The sequence below is a fragment of the Heterocephalus glaber genome, unplaced genomic scaffold (assembly GCF_053883595.1).
Source record: "Heterocephalus glaber isolate CG9 unplaced genomic scaffold, H.glaber_assembly_v1.0 deba00001504, whole genome shotgun sequence".
NCBI classification, from domain to species: Eukaryota; Metazoa; Chordata; class Mammalia; order Rodentia; family Bathyergidae; genus Heterocephalus; species Heterocephalus glaber.
Window position 1 is genome coordinate 5558750 of NW_028258324.1, and position 18803 is coordinate 5577552.

At 41.7% G+C, this 18803-nt stretch overlaps 1 protein-coding gene and 1 pseudogene across 2 annotated transcripts; both read left to right on the plus strand.

Moving 5' to 3' along the window:
- Positions 1–3998: 3998 nt before the first annotated feature.
- Positions 3999–11084, plus strand: LOC110344734 (IQ domain-containing protein F5-like). Of its 2 annotated transcripts, XM_087186131.1 has the most exons (5): positions 3999–4120; positions 4284–4328; positions 4833–4895; positions 9442–9513; positions 10634–11084. In XM_087186131.1, exons 1-5 carry the CDS (start codon positions 4103–4105, stop codon positions 11066–11068), a joined length of 633 nt encoding a protein of 210 aa, XP_087042257.1. In that variant the 5' UTR covers positions 3999–4102; the 3' UTR covers positions 11069–11084. The 2 variants fall into 2 exon arrangements, with proteins under 2 accessions (XP_087042257.1, XP_087042258.1); XM_087186132.1 differs by lacking the exon at positions 4284–4328 and having other exon boundaries at positions 4014–4120.
- Positions 11085–16856: 5772 nt separating this feature from the next.
- LOC101724095 (protein lin-28 homolog A pseudogene) lies at positions 16857–18255 on the plus strand (annotated as a pseudogene).
- The last annotated feature ends 548 nt before the right edge of the window (positions 18256–18803 follow it).

Sequence of the window (18803 nt, forward strand, 5' to 3'; positions counted from 1 at the left end):
ATATGGTCTGTTTAAGGACTACTTTTCATTTTAGTGATGTCATTTAAAGTTCGAAATTTTGATGGAATCTCATTTATCAATTTTTTTCTTTTATACATCATGTCTTTTGTATCCTAGGTAGTTCTTGCCTACCCTCAATTCATAAACATTTTCCCTTATAAATAAAAAATAAAATAAATAAAGTACACTCTTTGCTTGGCATTCTCTCAAAAGGTCTTAAATGTCCAAATGCAGCCATCTGTCAAATGTTAAATGGTCTGTCTTATCTGAATGATGAAAACTCAAGGAAACATGAGAAACAAAGACATTATAACCCTATCAATCATGTGCTGAGACAAAAAACCCAAAATGATGGTGACAAGAGTCCTAGTTTTAGTCACACTGTCATGTAGGTGAGAGCCCAAATCAAAGGGAGAGTTTGGTAAGTAAAGCTTATGGAAAGTATTGTTTTAGACTAGACTCTTGCTCTAGGTCCCAAAATACCAGATCAATCCAGAATGAAGTCATGTTAGGTGCCATGTGATCTACTGATCTCTGAAATGGACCATTAAAAAGAAAACCCAAGAGATCCACAACCACCAATCAGAAGGATCCCAGTGTAACTGGATACTTACAGTAAGGAAATCACCTCTGTTTTAACCTTGTAAAGAAAGTAACTTTGAAATGACCAATCCTCTTTGTGTTTCCTACTTCTTTCTTCAGCCTTTTTCTATTTATAAAGCCAATATTTCTGCTCAGCTTATCAGAATACTTGTTATATTTTGTAGAATGAGATTTTTGCCCAATTCTAGCCTAAACTAGTGCTAACTCTGCTATGGGAAGTCTTCAATTTTTAAGACAATAAACCCCCATTTTCACTTAAGGCAGTTTATCAAGACAGTAGAAGATTAGGACACCTCATTTTACAAATAAATACTTAAAAGAGAATGGATTTTATGTGACCATCATTTCAGAGAGTGATTAATTTTTTCAAGATCAATTTTTTCAAAACAGCTGTTCATAGTCAATTCCTGACCTTAAATGTGGAATTGTATCTCATTTAATGTGCACAGACAAAAAAATTCCTGTAATACTGTATAGTAAAAGGGGAAAGTGCTGTGAATTAATGTATAAATCAGCCAATCTTCTGGAATCAGAAGGCCTGATTATGTCTTGAATCATAGATGGCCATTTATGAGCCAAATTTGAAGTTTTTAGAATTTCCCTCATTCATCAAGTCAGCAGCAGGGAGCCATGACACTCATCAGCCATTCATGAATCACCACATGCAGCAGAAGTAAATTGCTAGGGGCCTCGCTGCACTTACACAAAGCACACATGTAGCAGCTTTCACTTTCAAGAAACTCTCTGTGCTCTGCTCCTAAAGAAAGTGGACAGTCTTCCATGGAGAGATCCTGTTGTGGGTGGTGCATCTAAGAGAGTAAAAGGGAGAACAGTGCTTCTCAAACATTACCACATGCCACATCAGGAAGAGGGCTTCTGAAAGCAGACCATGGAGCCCTACCCAGGTTCCTGCTTCCATATAAGAGATTCGTGAATATGTGTTTCTAATAACTTTTCAGGTGATACTGCTGCCACTATTCTTCTGGGTGCCCCTCTTAGAGAACCACTGGGGTAGAGCTTAGTTAATCAGGATCAAGGTGACTGTGAATAACAGCACAACAAAACTCACAGTGGTTTAAACAAATGGGAAACTTACTTCTTCTTCCTATAGATGATCCACATCGGGCATGACTCTCCACAGGATCAGGAGTCCTGGCCCCTGCTACCCCTTTATTCTGCCATGTATTCCCCCCATTCTCAAACTGTGATCCAAAAATGTCTGCTTCTAATTCAATAATCACGTGCACAAGCCAATCAGTAGCAAGGAAGGAGCAGACCTTGCTCCTTCTCTTCAAGGGCATATATTTGAAGTCCCAAGAGCCACTTTGGCCCAGCTCAGATGGATATAAAAGAAGATCAAATAAGTGGAGAGACATACTATTTTCACTGATAGAATGACTTAACATTATAAGATTGCCAATATTCTCTGAGTTAATCAGTTAAACTCACATTGTAATAAAATAAAAATAAATTCCAATCAAAACCTCATCAGAAATTTTTGAACAATGCAAAACAATTATATAAAAGAATAAATGTCAACAATCAGTTAAGTCTGTTTTGAAAATAAAGAAGAGACAAGGAGTAGGATTGTGCTAATCACAGTAAAAAGAATCACAAAACTATTAAAATAACATAGTGTGCAATGGAGTTACCAGCTACTAAGAATCTGAAGTGGACAATAAACATTTATTTATGCCTTTATTGGGTTCACCCCATTCTCCTCCTTCATGCATACAGCCAGGTAGCAACTTCTCCCCAAATCTGGGAGAAGCTGGATCAAGATGGTGGATTCGAGGTCCCCAGCACTTGGCTACTTTCTACCAAGATTGAACAAAAGCAACAGGTGTATTGCTGCATGTACAGATCATGACCATGGGAGGACCTGGAATTCAACAATACAGACAGAGACTTGGTGACATCCAGAGAGTAAGGATAGTAGCATTGTAAGATAAAGAGAACATATCAGCAATTGCCACCTAGTACTATGGCTGTGGGGAAGGGGAAGGAGGTCTCCACTCTGAGAGGGTAAAGGTGAAAGAGAGAACCAGCTAAGCAAAGAAGCCTGTATCCTGTATATATATATAGCCTGAATAAATAAAAGATCTAGGTCTGCTCAGCAGGCTTGCTTTAGAGAAATCTGTTGAATTTGCCAGTGATCTCCCAGAGCAAATATGGCCAGGAGCTATCTCAAGAGGGGTCCTAGGGCTGGAGATTTAGCTCAGTGGTTCCAGTGCCTGCCTTGCAAGCACAAGGTCCTGAGTTCAATCCCTGGTACCAAAAAAAAAAAGGGGTGGGGTGGTCCTGTTGTCTGAGTTTGTACTGCTCCAGGGTTCAGAATCCCCAACAAGTTCTCATCTCTGGGATTCACAGACACTCCACTGCATTACCTGGGTGGATGATGGCCTTGTGAGACAAGCTTGGCTCACAGCAGTAGCTCTGACACAAACTTGTTGAGAGTGCTGTGCTGAGAGCTCAGACTACAACATGGAAGGGAGCAGAGCATGCTGCCCTCTGACATTGATGCATTTGCCCTCTGAGATGGAAGTGTAACCAGGACCAAAGATACCAGGATTGAGTATGGCAGATTTACATGGATCCCACACCCACCTCCCAACACAGAACTATGTGGTTCAGCCCACCCTCACCCTCGTAGAGGCATCTGGGACCTGCCACAGCCACAGCCTTTGCCTGGGCACTGAGGAACACAGCATAAGAAATACTAGAGAGAACATGTGCCCAGAATGGCATGCACTCAGAGAGAACTTTCCTGGACCTCTACATGACCTTGTTGTCATGTTTCCAGGAGGACAGAAAGAAGTCTTCACCTGTATGGAAAGAAGTCAATAAAGAATAAAAGTAAAAAATAAGAATTTTCAAAACAACATGCTTTGAGGTATATCACAAAGAAATACATAAGAGTTAAATGGCTGTATCAGCAATGAGAGAATCTTAGGGGAATAAGTCAGGAGACTCCTGATTCCTGTTTTTTTTATTACATCCTTGTGGACTACATTAACGCAATGTTCATTAAGGTCTTTTTTATAAACATTACAATTAAGTGTTAAAAGACCTGAGTGTAAAATTAAAAATGTCTGTGGAATGAAAGACAACCATAAAAAAGTTAAAAAGCCAAGATGATCTGGGAAAGGATATTAACAAAATTGTTACTTGACAGAGAGCCATGTGCTCCTGTGACAACATGAGCTACTTGGTAGCTGGTAAAAGATGGGCCTGACAGTGGGCTGAAGCAGAGGTCATCCTTGGGACAGGACAGACTCACCAACTCTGAGGACTCTGATCCATCCCTGGCAGGAAGGAAAGAGGCAAGTGTTTCCTCTTCCTCCAACATCTGTGAGCCTGAAGACAATAGCCTAGTCCTTGGGTCACATCTGCCCTTGTGACATCATGACCATCTCTCCCTCCACCACCTGTCCTGACCCTGGCCGAGTTAAAGGAGCAGCAACGAGAAAGGGATGAACACCTGAGGCCCCTCTCCATCATGGGCAATCAGTGTTGTGTAAGATTCCATCACACTCACTCCCCTGGGGATGGAGACATATACCAGCAATGGGAAGTTCCAGATGACTCTATGGAACCTAGACAGAGTAGAGAGCAGGGGCTTTGGGGACTTCACACAACAGCTAGTCCTCACCCATTCTCCCACCCCATTCTGATTGCAGAAGGCTAATCAAGACAAAGAACCTAAGGAAAAAAAGGAGTTGAAGGTATGTAGGTGAGAGAACATGAAACTATTGACCCCTGACTTCAGGGTCCTTGGAAGTTAAGGAGCCATCTCTGATCCTACTGAGTTGGTTCAGGATTGGTCTCCTGTCGCCTAAGTCCCCTACTCATACATCTGCACAGCATATATGGAAGTGAAAAGTTTAACAATGGGAAGTGGAAAGGTAAATAAGGGTCAGCCTGGGTCTGTAGGGGTATGAGGACATCGTGGCCATCTCTCCTTTCATCACTTGTCCTGACCCTGCTTGAGTTAAAGGAGCAGCAAACAGAAAGGGATGAACACCTGAGGCCCCTCTCCATCACGGGCAGTCAGTGTTGTGAAAGATTCCATCAGGCTCACTCCCCTGGGGATGGAGAGATATACCAGCAATGGGAAGTTCCAGATGACTCTATGGAACCTAGGCAGAGTGAGGAGCGGGAACTTTGGGGATTTTGCACAGAAGCTGGTCTTCACCCATTCTCCCACCCCCACCCCATTCTGATTGCAGAAGGCTAATCAAGATAAAGAACCTAAGGGTGGAAAAAAAGAACCTAAGGGAAAAAAGTTGAAGGTATGTAAGAGAACATGGGACTATTGACCCCTCACATCAGGGTGCCTGGAAATTAAGGAACCATCTCTGATCCTACTGAGTTGGTTCAGGATTGGTCTCCTGTCCCCTAGATCCCCTCATTCACCTGCACAGCATACATGGAAGTGGAAAGTTAAATAAGTGAAAAGTATAAAGGTAGATAATGGTCATTCTGGGTCTGTAGGGCTATGATGTGACTAGAGGTAGGCACAGATGTCAATAGAAGTGAAGAGAGGCAGAACCCCAGAAGCCATGTCAGGAGGCAGCATCCTAGGCTGGTTCAGGACTGAGGTGCAAGCATAGATGCAGAGGTTCCTCTTCATGGGGATCCTTTGGCTCCTCATACCCATGGGGGGCCTTTTCCATTAAGAAGTATTTCTGCTAGTTCTATGAACCTGTGGAGTCCACAAAACAAGGGTATCCCCACTTCATAAATTAGGACAATGCAGCTCAGACCACGAGCACAAGTGCCTGTGGATACAGGCAGGACAAAAGTAGAGGGAAAACCCTACCCAGCTCTTGTGGGTCCTCAGAATCACCTGGGAAAGGACCAACTATTAGAGAACAACCAGTGTCTGATGGTGACAAACTCACTAGGGGTCCTTTTCTTTGCCTGATTTGTTGCTTCTTGCAAAACTATGCTGGAGCAAAGGCTCAGTGCCTCCCTTCCTCACTCCTCAGCACAAGCTTCCCAAGGGTGCTGAACACATGTAGGACATCCCTACAACTGTCGCTTCCTCCCTTGTATGGCACAATTATTCATTTGGACCATTGGCTGGACAGTACTTCCAAACAACTGACCAGTTGTTTCACCTCCAATGACTTTGAATTTCATTCTCCCTCAGCTACACCTGAGACCACTGCTTCCTACGTGTCTGGGGAAGGAACATTTTAAATATCTCTGCCAGCTATGTCCAACCTGTGACCTGCCTTTTTCCTCCCTTTCTCTTTTTAAAGTTATAATAAAGTTAGAAAAAATAAGAGTTTTGTTACTTATATTTATTAACTATATTATATATTTTTATGTAGCCTACTACAAATTCCTCTTCACTCAAAAAAAGAGGGCAAGCAAGTGGCAGGTGACAGGTTGGACACAGTTGGATCCATCACAGATCAGTTCTTTTGTAAAACAATAAAAATCAATTTTGAGAAATATATATTAAAAAACAGAACATGAGATTTATTTTTAATCACAAGACTGAACATTCATAGTATTACTGTTTTGATTTGCTATGAAAATGCCTATATGCTTATTCTCAGTCTCTGTGCTAATCTAATTGATAAAAGGCATGGAGCTGAAGAAGCTATCATCCAGGAGACACCAACAGGTGACCCCACATACCCAAAACAAACAATAAAGCAAAACAAATGCTCTAGCCAAAACACCAGAAACTAGGCAGACTGTTATGATAAAACACTCAGAAAATAACTTCTGTACTCTACCCAAACACCACAGAAAAATCTGTGGCCCCATCCTGACCCATGGCACCCAAGGCAGAGTGGGGAGCATGGACCTCCACCCTTCCCACATGGCAATGAGATCCCCCACCTCCCCTGCCGGAATGGTTTCAAAGAATATTCCATAGATAGGTATGGATGGAAAGCTGACAACGTAGGCAGAATTGACTTGTTTACTCTATTGAGTCTTATAACCCATGAATGAGATTCTTATGTCTTTTTACTCATATCTCTGATTTTTGTATCAGTGTTTTATAGTTCTTACATACAAATTCTGTACATGCTTTGTTAGATTTACAATTTAGTATTTCACTTATTAGAGTTATTAAGTGGAATTTATTTTTCAATTGGAGATCATGAGTTCATTGTTAGTAGGTAGAAATGTAATATTTTTTACAAGTAACTGAAACACTTATTTTTTAAATTTTTTAATTTTTTGTTTAAATTCTTTTATTGGTACATTTTAGATATACAACATGTTTACATTTATCATTGGGTGCTTGTACCTGTACATGATGTATCTTGGGTCTTATTTTTTCCCCATTACCTGTGAGCCCTTCACCCCCTCCACCCTTCCCTATTTATATAGACTGTATTTCAGTTTTTTTCTTTTCTCATAATTTTTCCTTTCCTTTCTTTCCTTTCCCCTTCCTCTCCCACTTTCTCTACAACTTTGGACCTTTTTTTCCTATTTCAAATTATCAATTATTCATTTTAATCATTTTAACCCTTATTTACACTTTCAGTTTCTCACACTAGAGAAACTATTCGGCATTTACATGTGTGTCCTATTTACTTCACTTAAGAGTATGGCCTCAGTATGCATCCATTTAGCTATAAATGTCTCTAGTTTCTCATTCTTTATGGCTAAGTAGTACTCCATTTTATTTTTTAAAAACCACATCTTCTTTATCCAGTTTCCAGTTGATGGGCACTTGGGCTTTTTGCAAGATTTAGCTATTACAAACTATGCTGCTGTAAACATGGGTGCACATATATTGCTGTGGTATGATTCTTTTAATTCTTTTGGGAAGATACCCAGCAGGGGAATAGCTGGGTCAAATGGGACCTCTAGCCCTAGTTCTTTGAGGTGTCTCCATACTGATTTCTACAGTGGTTGCACCAGTCTGCACTCCCACCAACAATGGAGAAGGGTTCCTGTCTCCCCACACCTCCACCAGCATTTGTTATTGGTTGGTTTCTTGATAGCAGCTATTCTTCCTGGGGTGAAGTGGAATCTCAGCGTTGTTTTCATTTGCATCTCTCGAATGATGAGTGATGTTGAACGTTTTTCATATATTTATTTGCTGCTTTTACTTCTTTGTCTGAGAAATGTCTGCTCATTTCAGATGCCCAGTTTTGAATTGGGTCTTTGAATTTAGGGGTCTGATTTTTTTCAGTTCCTTATATATTCTAGATAGTAGTCCTTTGTCTGAGGTACAGCTGCTAAAAATTTTTTCCCACATTGTAGGTTGTCTCTTAGCTCTGTTGGTGGTTTTTCTTGCTGTGCAGAAGGTTTTTAATAAAATGAGATCCCAGTTGTTGATTCTTTGTGCTAGCTCCCATGCTACTGAGGTTTTGTTCATAAAGTCTTTTCTTATGCCAATGTCTTCAAGAGTTCTACCTAACTTATCTTCCAGCAAGTTTAGTGTTTCTGTTTTAATATGTAGATCTTTAATCTACTTTGATAGAAATGTAATATTTTTGTTTGTTCCCTGTGACCTTGATGAACTCACTTATTAGTTCTAGGTGTTTTTTAATCTTTGTACATTGCTTAGGCTTTTCTCCATGTACAATCATGCCATCTGCAAAAACAGTTTTCTTTCTGACTTTATGATCAGTGTGCCTTTTATTTCCTTTGCTCACCATATTGCCCTTGCTCTAATTTCCAGCACTCAGTGACATAAGATTGAGGAGCATTGACATCCTTGCCTTGTTTCCAGTTGAGTGGAAAAGCATTCAGGGCTTCACTAGTAAGTGTAATGTTTCTGTAGGATTTTAAGCAGATGCTCTTTTTCCAGCCCATTTTTCTGAGCATGTTTTTCTTTTTATCTTGAATCATTTAATTTTATCAAATGCTTTTTCAACATCAATTGAGATGGTCATATTATTTTTCTGCTTCAGCCTGGAAAAATGGTAAATTACATCAATTCATTTTCAAATAGTGAATAAAGTGGGACCCAACTAGATCATGATGTATGATTCTTTTTATATATAGCTTAATTATTTTACCAATTTTTTTGCTTAAATTCTTTTATTGGTACATTTTAGGTATACAATACGTTTACATTTATCATTTGGTGCTTATACCTGTACATGATGTATCTTGGTTCCTATTTTTTCCCCATTATCTGTGCGCCCTTCACCCCCTCCATCTTTCATGATTGATAATGTTGGGCATTTTTTCTAGTGTTTGTGGGCCATTCATAAATCATCTGTTAAGTCATTTGTCATAAACTCTTTCTCATCATTATTTGGTTCCACTGCATGATGAACTGAAATCCATGTATTGAATTCCTTATTGACACATATTTAAATTTTCTTAATGTATATTATTTTACCTGACCAAAATGACTAACTTTATATACCTTTATGTCAGTGAACCAGTGTTTCTAGTGCCTTGCCTCTGTAACCACATTTTGAGCATATCTGCAGGAAGGAATGAACATTTTCCCCAACAAGGGAAAAAGGGATCCATCATAATGCCAGCATCATAGGTGCCCTATGACACAATTGCTCTCTCCCCTCTTCTGTTCTTCCTGCCAACTTGTGGAGGAGTATAGACTCATGTCTATAGACTCATGATGCAACCATTTAGACCCTAACCCATGGCGATTTAGGGGATCACAGGCCTGAGGGGATTTGAGGAATCAATCTGCAAGTCAGGGGTCAACACTTTGAGTCAACCAGTGCCCCCCAGAATTGGAGGCAGGGGAAGGTAGATTTTCACAGTTAATCAGAGAATGGGCCCTATGTCTAGGGATGCTGGGTAAGGAAAAAATTAAAAATTGGTACTGAGCTGTACCAAGAGCAACCCATATAAACCTCCCTCCTTTGACTTTGATTACAGAAGGGTGTCCAATTTAGAGAAACCGTAACCAAATATGATGCAAAAAATTTGAAAAAGAAAGCCATGAAAAAGGTAAGGCCCAAGAACATCAACCCTAGCCAGAGGTAGGTGGTGCCAGTTTCCAAGGCTAGGGGTGTCCTCTGACTTCACACATCTCTGACCCTTGTCACCAGACTTATGTTGGTCTTCTCTGTGGCTCACAGTATTGAATGGCCATGGAATATACTGTCCAAAATAAAGTGCTTTTATGAGTAAATTGTGTTCCTATTAACTATTATTCAAAATAACCACTAGAAACCAAAAAATGTCCCAGTAAATCTGCAGAAGTGGGTGTCTTATCCAAGGCTGGATGAATAGGGATTGACTCATGCTTTGCTGTTTTATTCTCCAGTTGCTCTATCAGCCTGAGAAAGGCAGATAACTGAGGCAGGCAGACTTGGTTGGGGAAGAAGAAACTCTGAGGAGTGGGAGCTTGAAAGTTGGGGAGTAGCATCATGAGGGCTGTTTGGGGAATGCATGGCCAAGCTAAGGGACACTAAGCTAAGCCCAGATTTCTGCGGGAGCATGTACACATGTGTGCATGCATGTGTGTGTTAGTAGAAGTTTAAGGTGTGGGCCAAAAGCAGTGACTGTGAGAAATAAATGAGAAAGGCTCCAAAGTGTGTGGAGCAGGGAAACTTTTAATATTGGGATGTAACAGAGGGAGGAGCAGGCCGTGGATGGGGGTGGAGTCAGGGAAGAGAGGGCAGGGGGAGCAAAGGATGCCACTCCCCAGCAGGTAGGAGGGTCTGAAGGGCAGGTGAGGGGTGCTAGGTAGGTGGTCAGACCCAGGTGGAGCCTATGGATCACAGGATTCTTGCTCCAAACTGGCCAACCAGGTCCATGGAAAACCAGGTGAGATAGCGAGAGCAGGAGGGCTCACATCTAGGAATGGGGACGCTGAGACCCAGCGGTGGAGGTGTGTGTGTGTCCATTAACTGACATGGCAGAGAGGAGCAGCCAGAGGTAGGCACCTTCCTGGTCTCCAGTGTCTGTCTACCTGCTGCCCTGCACAGGATTCTTGGACTTAAGAGGAAGAGATGATGGTTGACAGAGGATCAGGGGACTTTCTTAAAATACTCTGGGACTAAAGTTTTGGAGAATATGTATTGAAGTGTCCTTGTTCTTTCCTTGAAATTCCTTCTCTTCAAAGAAGGTGGCACCTGCTGACATGGTACAGGCAAGCACAAAGATCCAAGCCTGGTGGCGGGGCACGCTGCTGCGAAGAACACTGTTACATGCCACCCTCAGGGCGTGGGTCATTCAGTGCTGGTGGAGGCAGACACGAGCCAGGCAACTGGAGAAGAAGAAGTGGGAAGCACTGGAGCTCTACAAGCGGCAAATCTGGGCAACTGTAAAGCTGCAGTCTTGCATCCGAATGTGGCTCGTCCGCCAGCGATACTGTGATATGCTCAATGCGGTCCGAAATATGCAGAACTGTTGGCATGGTCATATTTGCCAATTCCATGACACTTTTCAGGGCAGCTATGAGCTCACAGGAAGCCACCTACAACTTCAGCTTGATATCTTCCTAGGATCTCAAGTTTGTCGCATTACAGACTGCATCCCTTTTCCAATAAAGAACTGACCAGGTCTGCTCTGAATACTATATGTGTCACTACATCTTTTTTAGACAAGCCGCTGGAGGTCCCTCTCTTGACAAAGTGTCAGAGAAAATAATGACAGATTAAAGCTTCCCTCAAAATTTTGCTCTGGGTGATCAGCAGGGTATGCCTGGGGCTCTGGGGGCAGAAGGGTGTGAGAGCCTCATGTGGGATGAGCAGGGCTTGTGGTGATTAGCAATGTCTGCCCTAGGTAGGAGGGTTTAGCTGCAGGGTCACCAAGGCCACCAACTCTAGAGAGACTCCTCACTGCTGTCTATATAAATGGCAGCCCTGAGCTGTGTGCCATTCTTTGCTTTTCATCCTCCAAAGCCTTCCCACTCAATTGAGAATGAGGTGAAAAGTCCTCCTCCTTCCCCCTCGTGGTTCTCGTGACCCTGACTGCTCTGGCCCTGACCACTGCACCCTCCTGAGGTATTCCCTGGATGCTCTGCTATTCATCAGACCTCTGGAGCAGGTCATGCTAAGCATGCTCCTTCTCAGGACTTTGCACTCGCTGCCTGCTTCGTTGGGGGTCCTCTTCACGTCACTCAGCTTTGTCTCTGCACAGGTCAGTTGCTCTTCCCTTAGGGATTCCTTTGTCCTCCTAACTTCAGTGGCTTTCCTTTTGGTTCTGTTTTCTATGTGCAAAGTTCTCATCACAAGCCAAAGGTATTTCACTTTACTGTCCATCTAGTTTTTTTATTAGTTTTTATTTTTATTTTTTTATTATTTTTTGTTAAATTCTTTTATTGGTACATTGTAGGTATACAACACAATTACATTTCTCATTGGGAATTGTACCTTTACATAATGCATGTTGGTTCTTATTTTTTCCCCATTCCTAGCCCTCCCTTCATGCCCTCCACCCTTCCCTATTTACAAAGACTTTATTCCCATTTTTTCCATTTCTCAGCATTTTTCCTTTCCCTTCTTTCCTTTCCCCTGCCCCTCCCACTACCCCTACCCCTTTGGACCTTTTCTTCCTATTTTGGATTGTTGATTATTCATTCTAATCATTGGTACATTTTAGGTATACAATATAATGACATTCATCAGTGGAAATTTGCACCTTTACATGATATCTCTTGGTTCTTATTTTTCACCCTTGCCCAGCCCTCCCTTCAACCCCTCCATTCCTCCCTATTTACAAAGATTTTGTTCCTATTTTTCCATTTTCTCATATTAATCCCATTCCCTTCTATCCTTTCCCCTATTCCTCCCACTTCCTTCCACTTTGCCCCTTTTATTCCTATTTCACATTACCTATTATACGTTTTAGTCCTTATTTACACTTTCAGTTTCTCACACCAGAGAAACTATTCGGTATTTATACATGTGTGTCCTATTTATTTCACTTAAGAGTATCGCCTCAGTGTGCATCCACTTAGATTAAAACTATACCTATATCTCTCACCATGCACTAAACTAAAATCAAAATGGATTAAAGATCTAAATATTAAAATAGAAACTCTGAACCAGTTGGAGCAGAGGTTAGGTAGAACCCTTGAAGACATCGGTGTAGGAAAAGATTTTATGAACAAAACCTCAGTTGCCCATGAACTAGCACAAACAATCAACAAGTGGGATCTCTTCTTATTAAAAAGCTTCTGCACAGCAAGAGAAACCACCAGCAGTGTGAAGAGACAATCCACAATGTGGGAAAAAAATCTTCACCTGCTTTTCCTCAGACAAAGGTCTACTATCTCGAATCTATAAAGAACTTAAAAAGATCAGACCTCCCAAATTTAAAGACCCAATCCAAAAATGGGCATCTGAAATGAACAGACATTTCTCAGACAAAGAAGTAGAAATAGCAAATAAATACATGAAAAAATGTTCAACATCACTGGTCATTCGAGAGATGCAAATGAAAACAACGCTGAGATTCCATTTCACTCCAGAAAGAATGGCTGCTATCATGAAATCAACCAATAACAAATGCTGGTGATGCTGTGGGGAAAGAGGAACCTTGCTCCACTGCTGGTGGGAGTGTAGACTGGTGCAAGCACTGTGGAAATCAGTATGGAGATACCTCAAAGAACTAGGACTGGAAGTCCCATTTGACCCAGCTATTCCCCTGCTGGGTATCTTCCCCAAAGAATTAAAAGAATCATAATCACAGTGATATATGTGTGCCCATGTTCATAGCAGCACAGTTTGTGATAGCTAAAACTTGGAAGCAGCCCAAACGCCCATCAACTGGAGACTGGATAAAGAAAATGTGGTTTTTTTAATAAAATGGAGTACTACTCAGCCATAAAAAATGAGAAATTATTAGTTTTTATTTGCAGTACATAATGATCACATTTTTCATGGGGAGTTGGTACATGTACATAACACATCTTTTTTTATAACACTTCTTTTTTTTCACTCCTACACTTTCCCTTCCTTCTTGCTCTTTCCAACTCTTGGTCCTATTCCCATTTGCAAAAACTCCATTTTCGTCATATTTTTGCCCTTTGATTCTTTTTGTTTCCATCCCCTTTCCCTCCTCTCCCTCTTCCTTCCTCTATCTCTTGATCCCCTATTCATTTGAAAAGAGATCTCCTTACTTCCTATTTATCTATCATATATATGATAGATATGATATAGTTATCATATATTATATATATAACCCTATATATATGATAGGTCATATATATTTCACTTAATATTATGGTCTCAAATTACATCCATTTTCCTACAAATGCCTCAACAGATGAATGGTTAAAGAAAATTTCCATCTGTTTTCTGTCCCTCTCACTTGAAGGGGAGCCGCAGAGGAGCAGGGCTCTCAGCTAGCCTCCAGCACGTAGGTGTCTAATCTTTTGGCTCCCTCAGGCTGCAGTGTGTGAAAAGGGATTGTCTTGAGCTGCATATAAAATACATAACATAGTTTATGTATATGAATAACAAGCCTTCCTTTTATAGTTTTTAACTTATTAAATTATTTTATGAAATAACATAAAACCCAATTGTAATAATTAGAAAAGAAAACTTACATGATTGCTTAATGACAATTAACACCTGTCTTCAAAGGCATACACAGGTAGGTATATTTAAGTACTATTATTGGTGATCTCTGCATTTTACTCAGCAAGTTGCCCAAGCACATGTAACCTCTGTTACAGAGGTTTAAATTTGACTGACTGTGTGTGTCAGATGCATCAGGCAGGGTTAGCTCTACACTTCGCCACACACACACACACACACACACGTTTTCTGCTGTCTTTGACACAGTTCATACTTGAATATTACACAATTGAGCCATTAAAAATACTACTAAAAACAACAATGTTAAAAGCTTACACCCTTGCAGAGCCACATTATTAGCTGTCCAAGGTTGCATGTGGCCCAAAGGCTGTGTGTTGGACACACCTGCTCTAGCACATACCCAACACAGAGTGGTTCTATCTCTCATGACAAGCCAGTCCTGCTTACTGACTAGCTGACTAGCTGACCTGCCTGTCCTTTACTTGAAAACGTCAAGTCCTAGGGCTAAGCCCTGCTCTTTCTCATCTGCTGCCATCACCCAGAATCTAGATCTCCCCCTGTGACCCTGTGGTGACTCAGTGATGCCCACTATATGACCTATGAGGACAGTAACTGTTTCCTGAGCTGCTTTCTGTGTCTGTTCCTATGGCTACATTTCACTGATCATCACATGAGAGAACAGAACTCGTGTGTGTGTATGCGTGTGTGTGTGTGTGATTAAAGTGAAATTCATATGACTAACACTATTTTGGGATTAACATATAAGATTAATCATTAACATAAGATGAGCAAGTCAGTGGCATCTAGTGCATTACCATTGTTAAACAACCACCACATATATCGAGTTCTAAACCAATTGTATCACCCTAAAAGAAAACCCCATACAGATAAGAGATATTCCCCACTACCTCCCCAGGCCCTGGCAAACCCTAATGTGCATTCTATCTCCATAGATTTGGCTATTGTGCGTATATCCTATAAATAGAATCATAGTCATACAGTATTTTTATCTGGCCTCTTTCACTGAACATAGTATTTACAAGGTTCATTCACACTGTAACAGTATTCAGTACTCTATTACTGAATAATATTCCAATGCATGGATACATCATACTGCTTTTCCATATATCTGGTTTTTTTCCATGTATCAGTTGATAGATATTAGATTGCTTGTACTTTTGGTTCTTAATGCTACTATAAGTGATTAGCATTTGTGCCATTTTATACACCCACCGGTCATGTCCAAAGGTTACAGTTTTGTATATTCTTGTCATTCTTATAAATTATTATCATCTTATTGGTGTGAAGTGGTGTTTCATTGTGGTTTGATTTATATTTCCCTAATGACTAAGGATGTTGAGCATACTTATGTGATTATTAGCCATTTGTAGAGTATCTTCTTTGAACAAATGTCTACTCAAGGGCTTAGAAATTATTTTAAATTGGGTTTTATCTTTTGTTGTTTCAATAAATATTTCTGTAATGAATGAATATATATGATTTGGCTTTACATGACTAAAATCCTACTACCTAGAAACAAGTGTCCTATCATCCCCAAATCATTTTTTCAGCCAATCATCCAGATCCGTTGTACCCAATATACACTTCATTCTCAGATTCTACAAATTATCATTTCTCTCTGGGAATGTTTCTCTCTCTCTCTCTCTCTCTCTCTCTCTCTCTCTCTCTCTCTCTCTCTCTCTCTCTCTGTATGTGTTGGTTTTATGTCTCTCTATCTCTGTCTGCCCCCTACTATGGAGTGTTTATGTTGCTTTCTCCCTTTGTCTTTGCCTTTCTCTGTGTACATCTCTTCTAATGCAATGTCTTTGTATACATGTTTCTGTGACTCATTAATTTTCTGGCTCTGTAAATTGCTGGTAAAACTCATTAATATCTAATCCTCAGACATAGTTCTGCTCTTCTAAACCCTGATTGGCACTTGATATCCCCCCAAAGACAGGATGGAAAAGCTGTAGAGAAGATACCAATATGGGTGCTCCTGAGTGTCAGACATATTACATAGCCAGTCTCATTCTAGGATGCACAAGTGCTTACAAGAATATCAGAACACTGATAATATATTTGATTGGTTTAAGGATGAATGCATGACCTATGCCAGGCCAATGAGAGTGAGTTCTGATGCTAAGTTGGCACTACTGGTTTTGGTAGGATAGAAGAAGAAGATACTCTCTACTATCCCTTAGCAATTATGTAGCTTCTTCAGCTGGATCTGGGAACCATGTCAATACAAGGCTGATTAACTAGACAAAAGTATATAAGATTACTAAGTTTCTATACATCAGGATTTTCACAAGAGGATAATGTCTGAAGAAACATACAAAAGAAGATTCTTTATGCTTGTTAGACAAAGGACAATCAATTCATGAAGGAATAACAGAACAAGTGGAATTCTGGACTGATACAGTAAATTCTAGGGGTGTGTCTAAGTGATATGTGGGGCAAGTTATGAAAGTCACTGGAAGACAAGGATTACTCCAGTGAGTTCATTCAGGTTTATTATAGTCCCAAATACCAGTATCTGATGAATAAGGTTGTGGGTCTGTAGTGCTATGAGGTATAGTGAAAGGGGAAAGTGCTGAGGATTAATGCATTAAGGTCACCTCAGTATAGGAAAAACACTACTCCCAAAATAATCTTTATCACTTGTCAGGTATAGGAAAACACAAACAAATGGCCCTCCTGAAGTTATAGTTCCTCATGTGATTCCAGCTTGAAATAATCAACATACTATTCTGGCATATTTTGAGATGATACATCATTAACTTCTGGTGGGTTTTTTTTGGTTCCAGGGATCGAACTCGGGACCTTGCACTTGCAAGGCAGGCGGCGGAACCACTGAGCTAAATCCCCGACCCCAAGATGATACATCATTAACTTCTTCATAAGCTAGAAAGACTACGTAGCCAGAGCTGGTGGGCAATACATAAAAAATGCTTTCAGCCCTTTGCCTCCGGACTTCACTGGGGCTAGCAGCCGCCCGACCAAGGGCCCGGAGCCACGGGCTCAGCGGACGACCATGGGCTCAGTGTCCAACCAGCAGCTTGCAGGTGGCTGCGCCAAGGCGGCGGAGAAGGCACCCGAGGAGACGCCGGCGGACACAGCCCGGGCGGCGGACGAGCCGCAGCCGCTGCACGGTGCAGGCATCTGTAAGTGGTTCAACGTGCGCATGGAGTTCGGCTTCCTGTCCATGACCGCCCGCGGCGGAGTCGCGCTCGAACCCCCCCCCCCCCCCCCGTGGACGTCTTTGTGCACCAGAGTAAGCTGCACATGGAGGGTTTTCGGAGCCTGAAGGAGGGTGAGGCAGTGGAGTTCACCTTTAAAATGTCTGCAAAGGGCCTGAAATCCATCCGTGTCACCGGTCCCGGTGGGGTGTTCTGTATTGGGAGTGAGAGGCGACCCAAGGGGAAGAACTTGCAGAAGCGTAGATCCAAAGGAGACAGGTGCTACAACTGTGGTGGTCTAGACCATCATGCCAAGGAATGCAAGCTGCCACCCCAGCCTAAGAAGTGCCACTTCTGCCAAAGCATTAACCATATGGTGGCCTCATGTCCACTGAAGGCCCAGCAGGCTCCCAGCTCCCAGGGGAAGCCAGTCTACTTCCTCGAGGAAGAACAAGAGCTCAACAGCCCTGCCCGACTTCCGGAGGCCCAAAATTGAGCACACTGGGTGGGGGATATTCTTTGTTATCAGGAAGTTTCAAGGAGCAGGCATCAATCGGCAGTGGAGAAAGTGGGGATAGGGTGGGTTGGGGTAGCTGACACTGCCATGTATCTCAGGCCGGGATTCCCAGCATCACCCCATCTTCCCTCAGTGGGGGGAAGGAGTGAGGCAAAGGAACTCCAACCATGTTCTATCCAAATAAAAGTGAGGGCTTTGGGAGAGCCACCCTAGAACCTGCATGCTTTAGCTGAGGCTTTACCCCTGCAAGGATAGGGAAGTTGTTTTCCTTTTAAAGAAGGACATGTAATAATATTTCCCTTGCCAGGGAAATCAATTAGGTATGAGATCAGATTAATGGACCCAACCTACAAGCTACTACATTCTGTGGGAGGGAATCTCAGGAGCAACACGGGATTTTTAGCATCTTTTTTTCCTCATAACCCAATCTTGGGACGTGGTGCTGGGAACTCTTCCAAGCAATGTGTTATGATGACAGGCAAAAAGGGTGGTTGGGAGAATAGTTGCAGATCTGCTGCTCCTCACTCACTCCCACCCCTTTCTGGGCCAATGTGATTTTATTTATTTGCTCCTTTAGATGACTGCACCTTGGGTCCCACTTTCTCCAGGATGCCAACTGCACTGTGTGCGAATGACATATCTTGTGCATTTTAACTTTTTTTCTTAATATAAATATTCTGGCTTTGTATTCCTCGAGAAAAGGAAGTGGGAGCCTTGGGGCCTTCTATGTGAAAGTCGGGTCAGGAGACCAGGAAAGGGAGTATGAATGTATATTCAAGTCACTCAGGAACTTTTATGCAGGTGCAAGAAACTTATGTCAAAGTGGCCTCAAGATTGTTTAATAGGAGACAGACGAATGTAACTCCATGTTTACTGCTAGAAACCAAAGCTTTGTGTGGAATCTTGAATTTATGGAGAGGGATGGAGCGGGGAGGGTGGGAAAGTATGTACCTGTCCTCTCCCTGAATCCTTCACACCATTCCTGAACTTCCCAGGACCAAGCCCCCTTGGGCTTTGGTGACCCCATCACCGGGGTGTCTATTTGAT

What these genes read in the sequence shown, in the direction of transcription:
- LOC110344734 (XM_087186131.1), top strand. An exon ending in CTAAGGGAAAAAAGTTGAAG is followed by an intron (nt 4,896 to 9,441) that starts GTATGTAAGAGA and finishes CTTTGATTACAG; the next exon opens with AAGGGTGTCCAATTTAGAGA. An exon ending in AAAAGAAAGCCATGAAAAAG is followed by an intron (nt 9,514 to 10,633) that starts GTAAGGCCCAAG and finishes TTCTCTTCAAAG; the next exon opens with AAGGTGGCACCTGCTGACAT.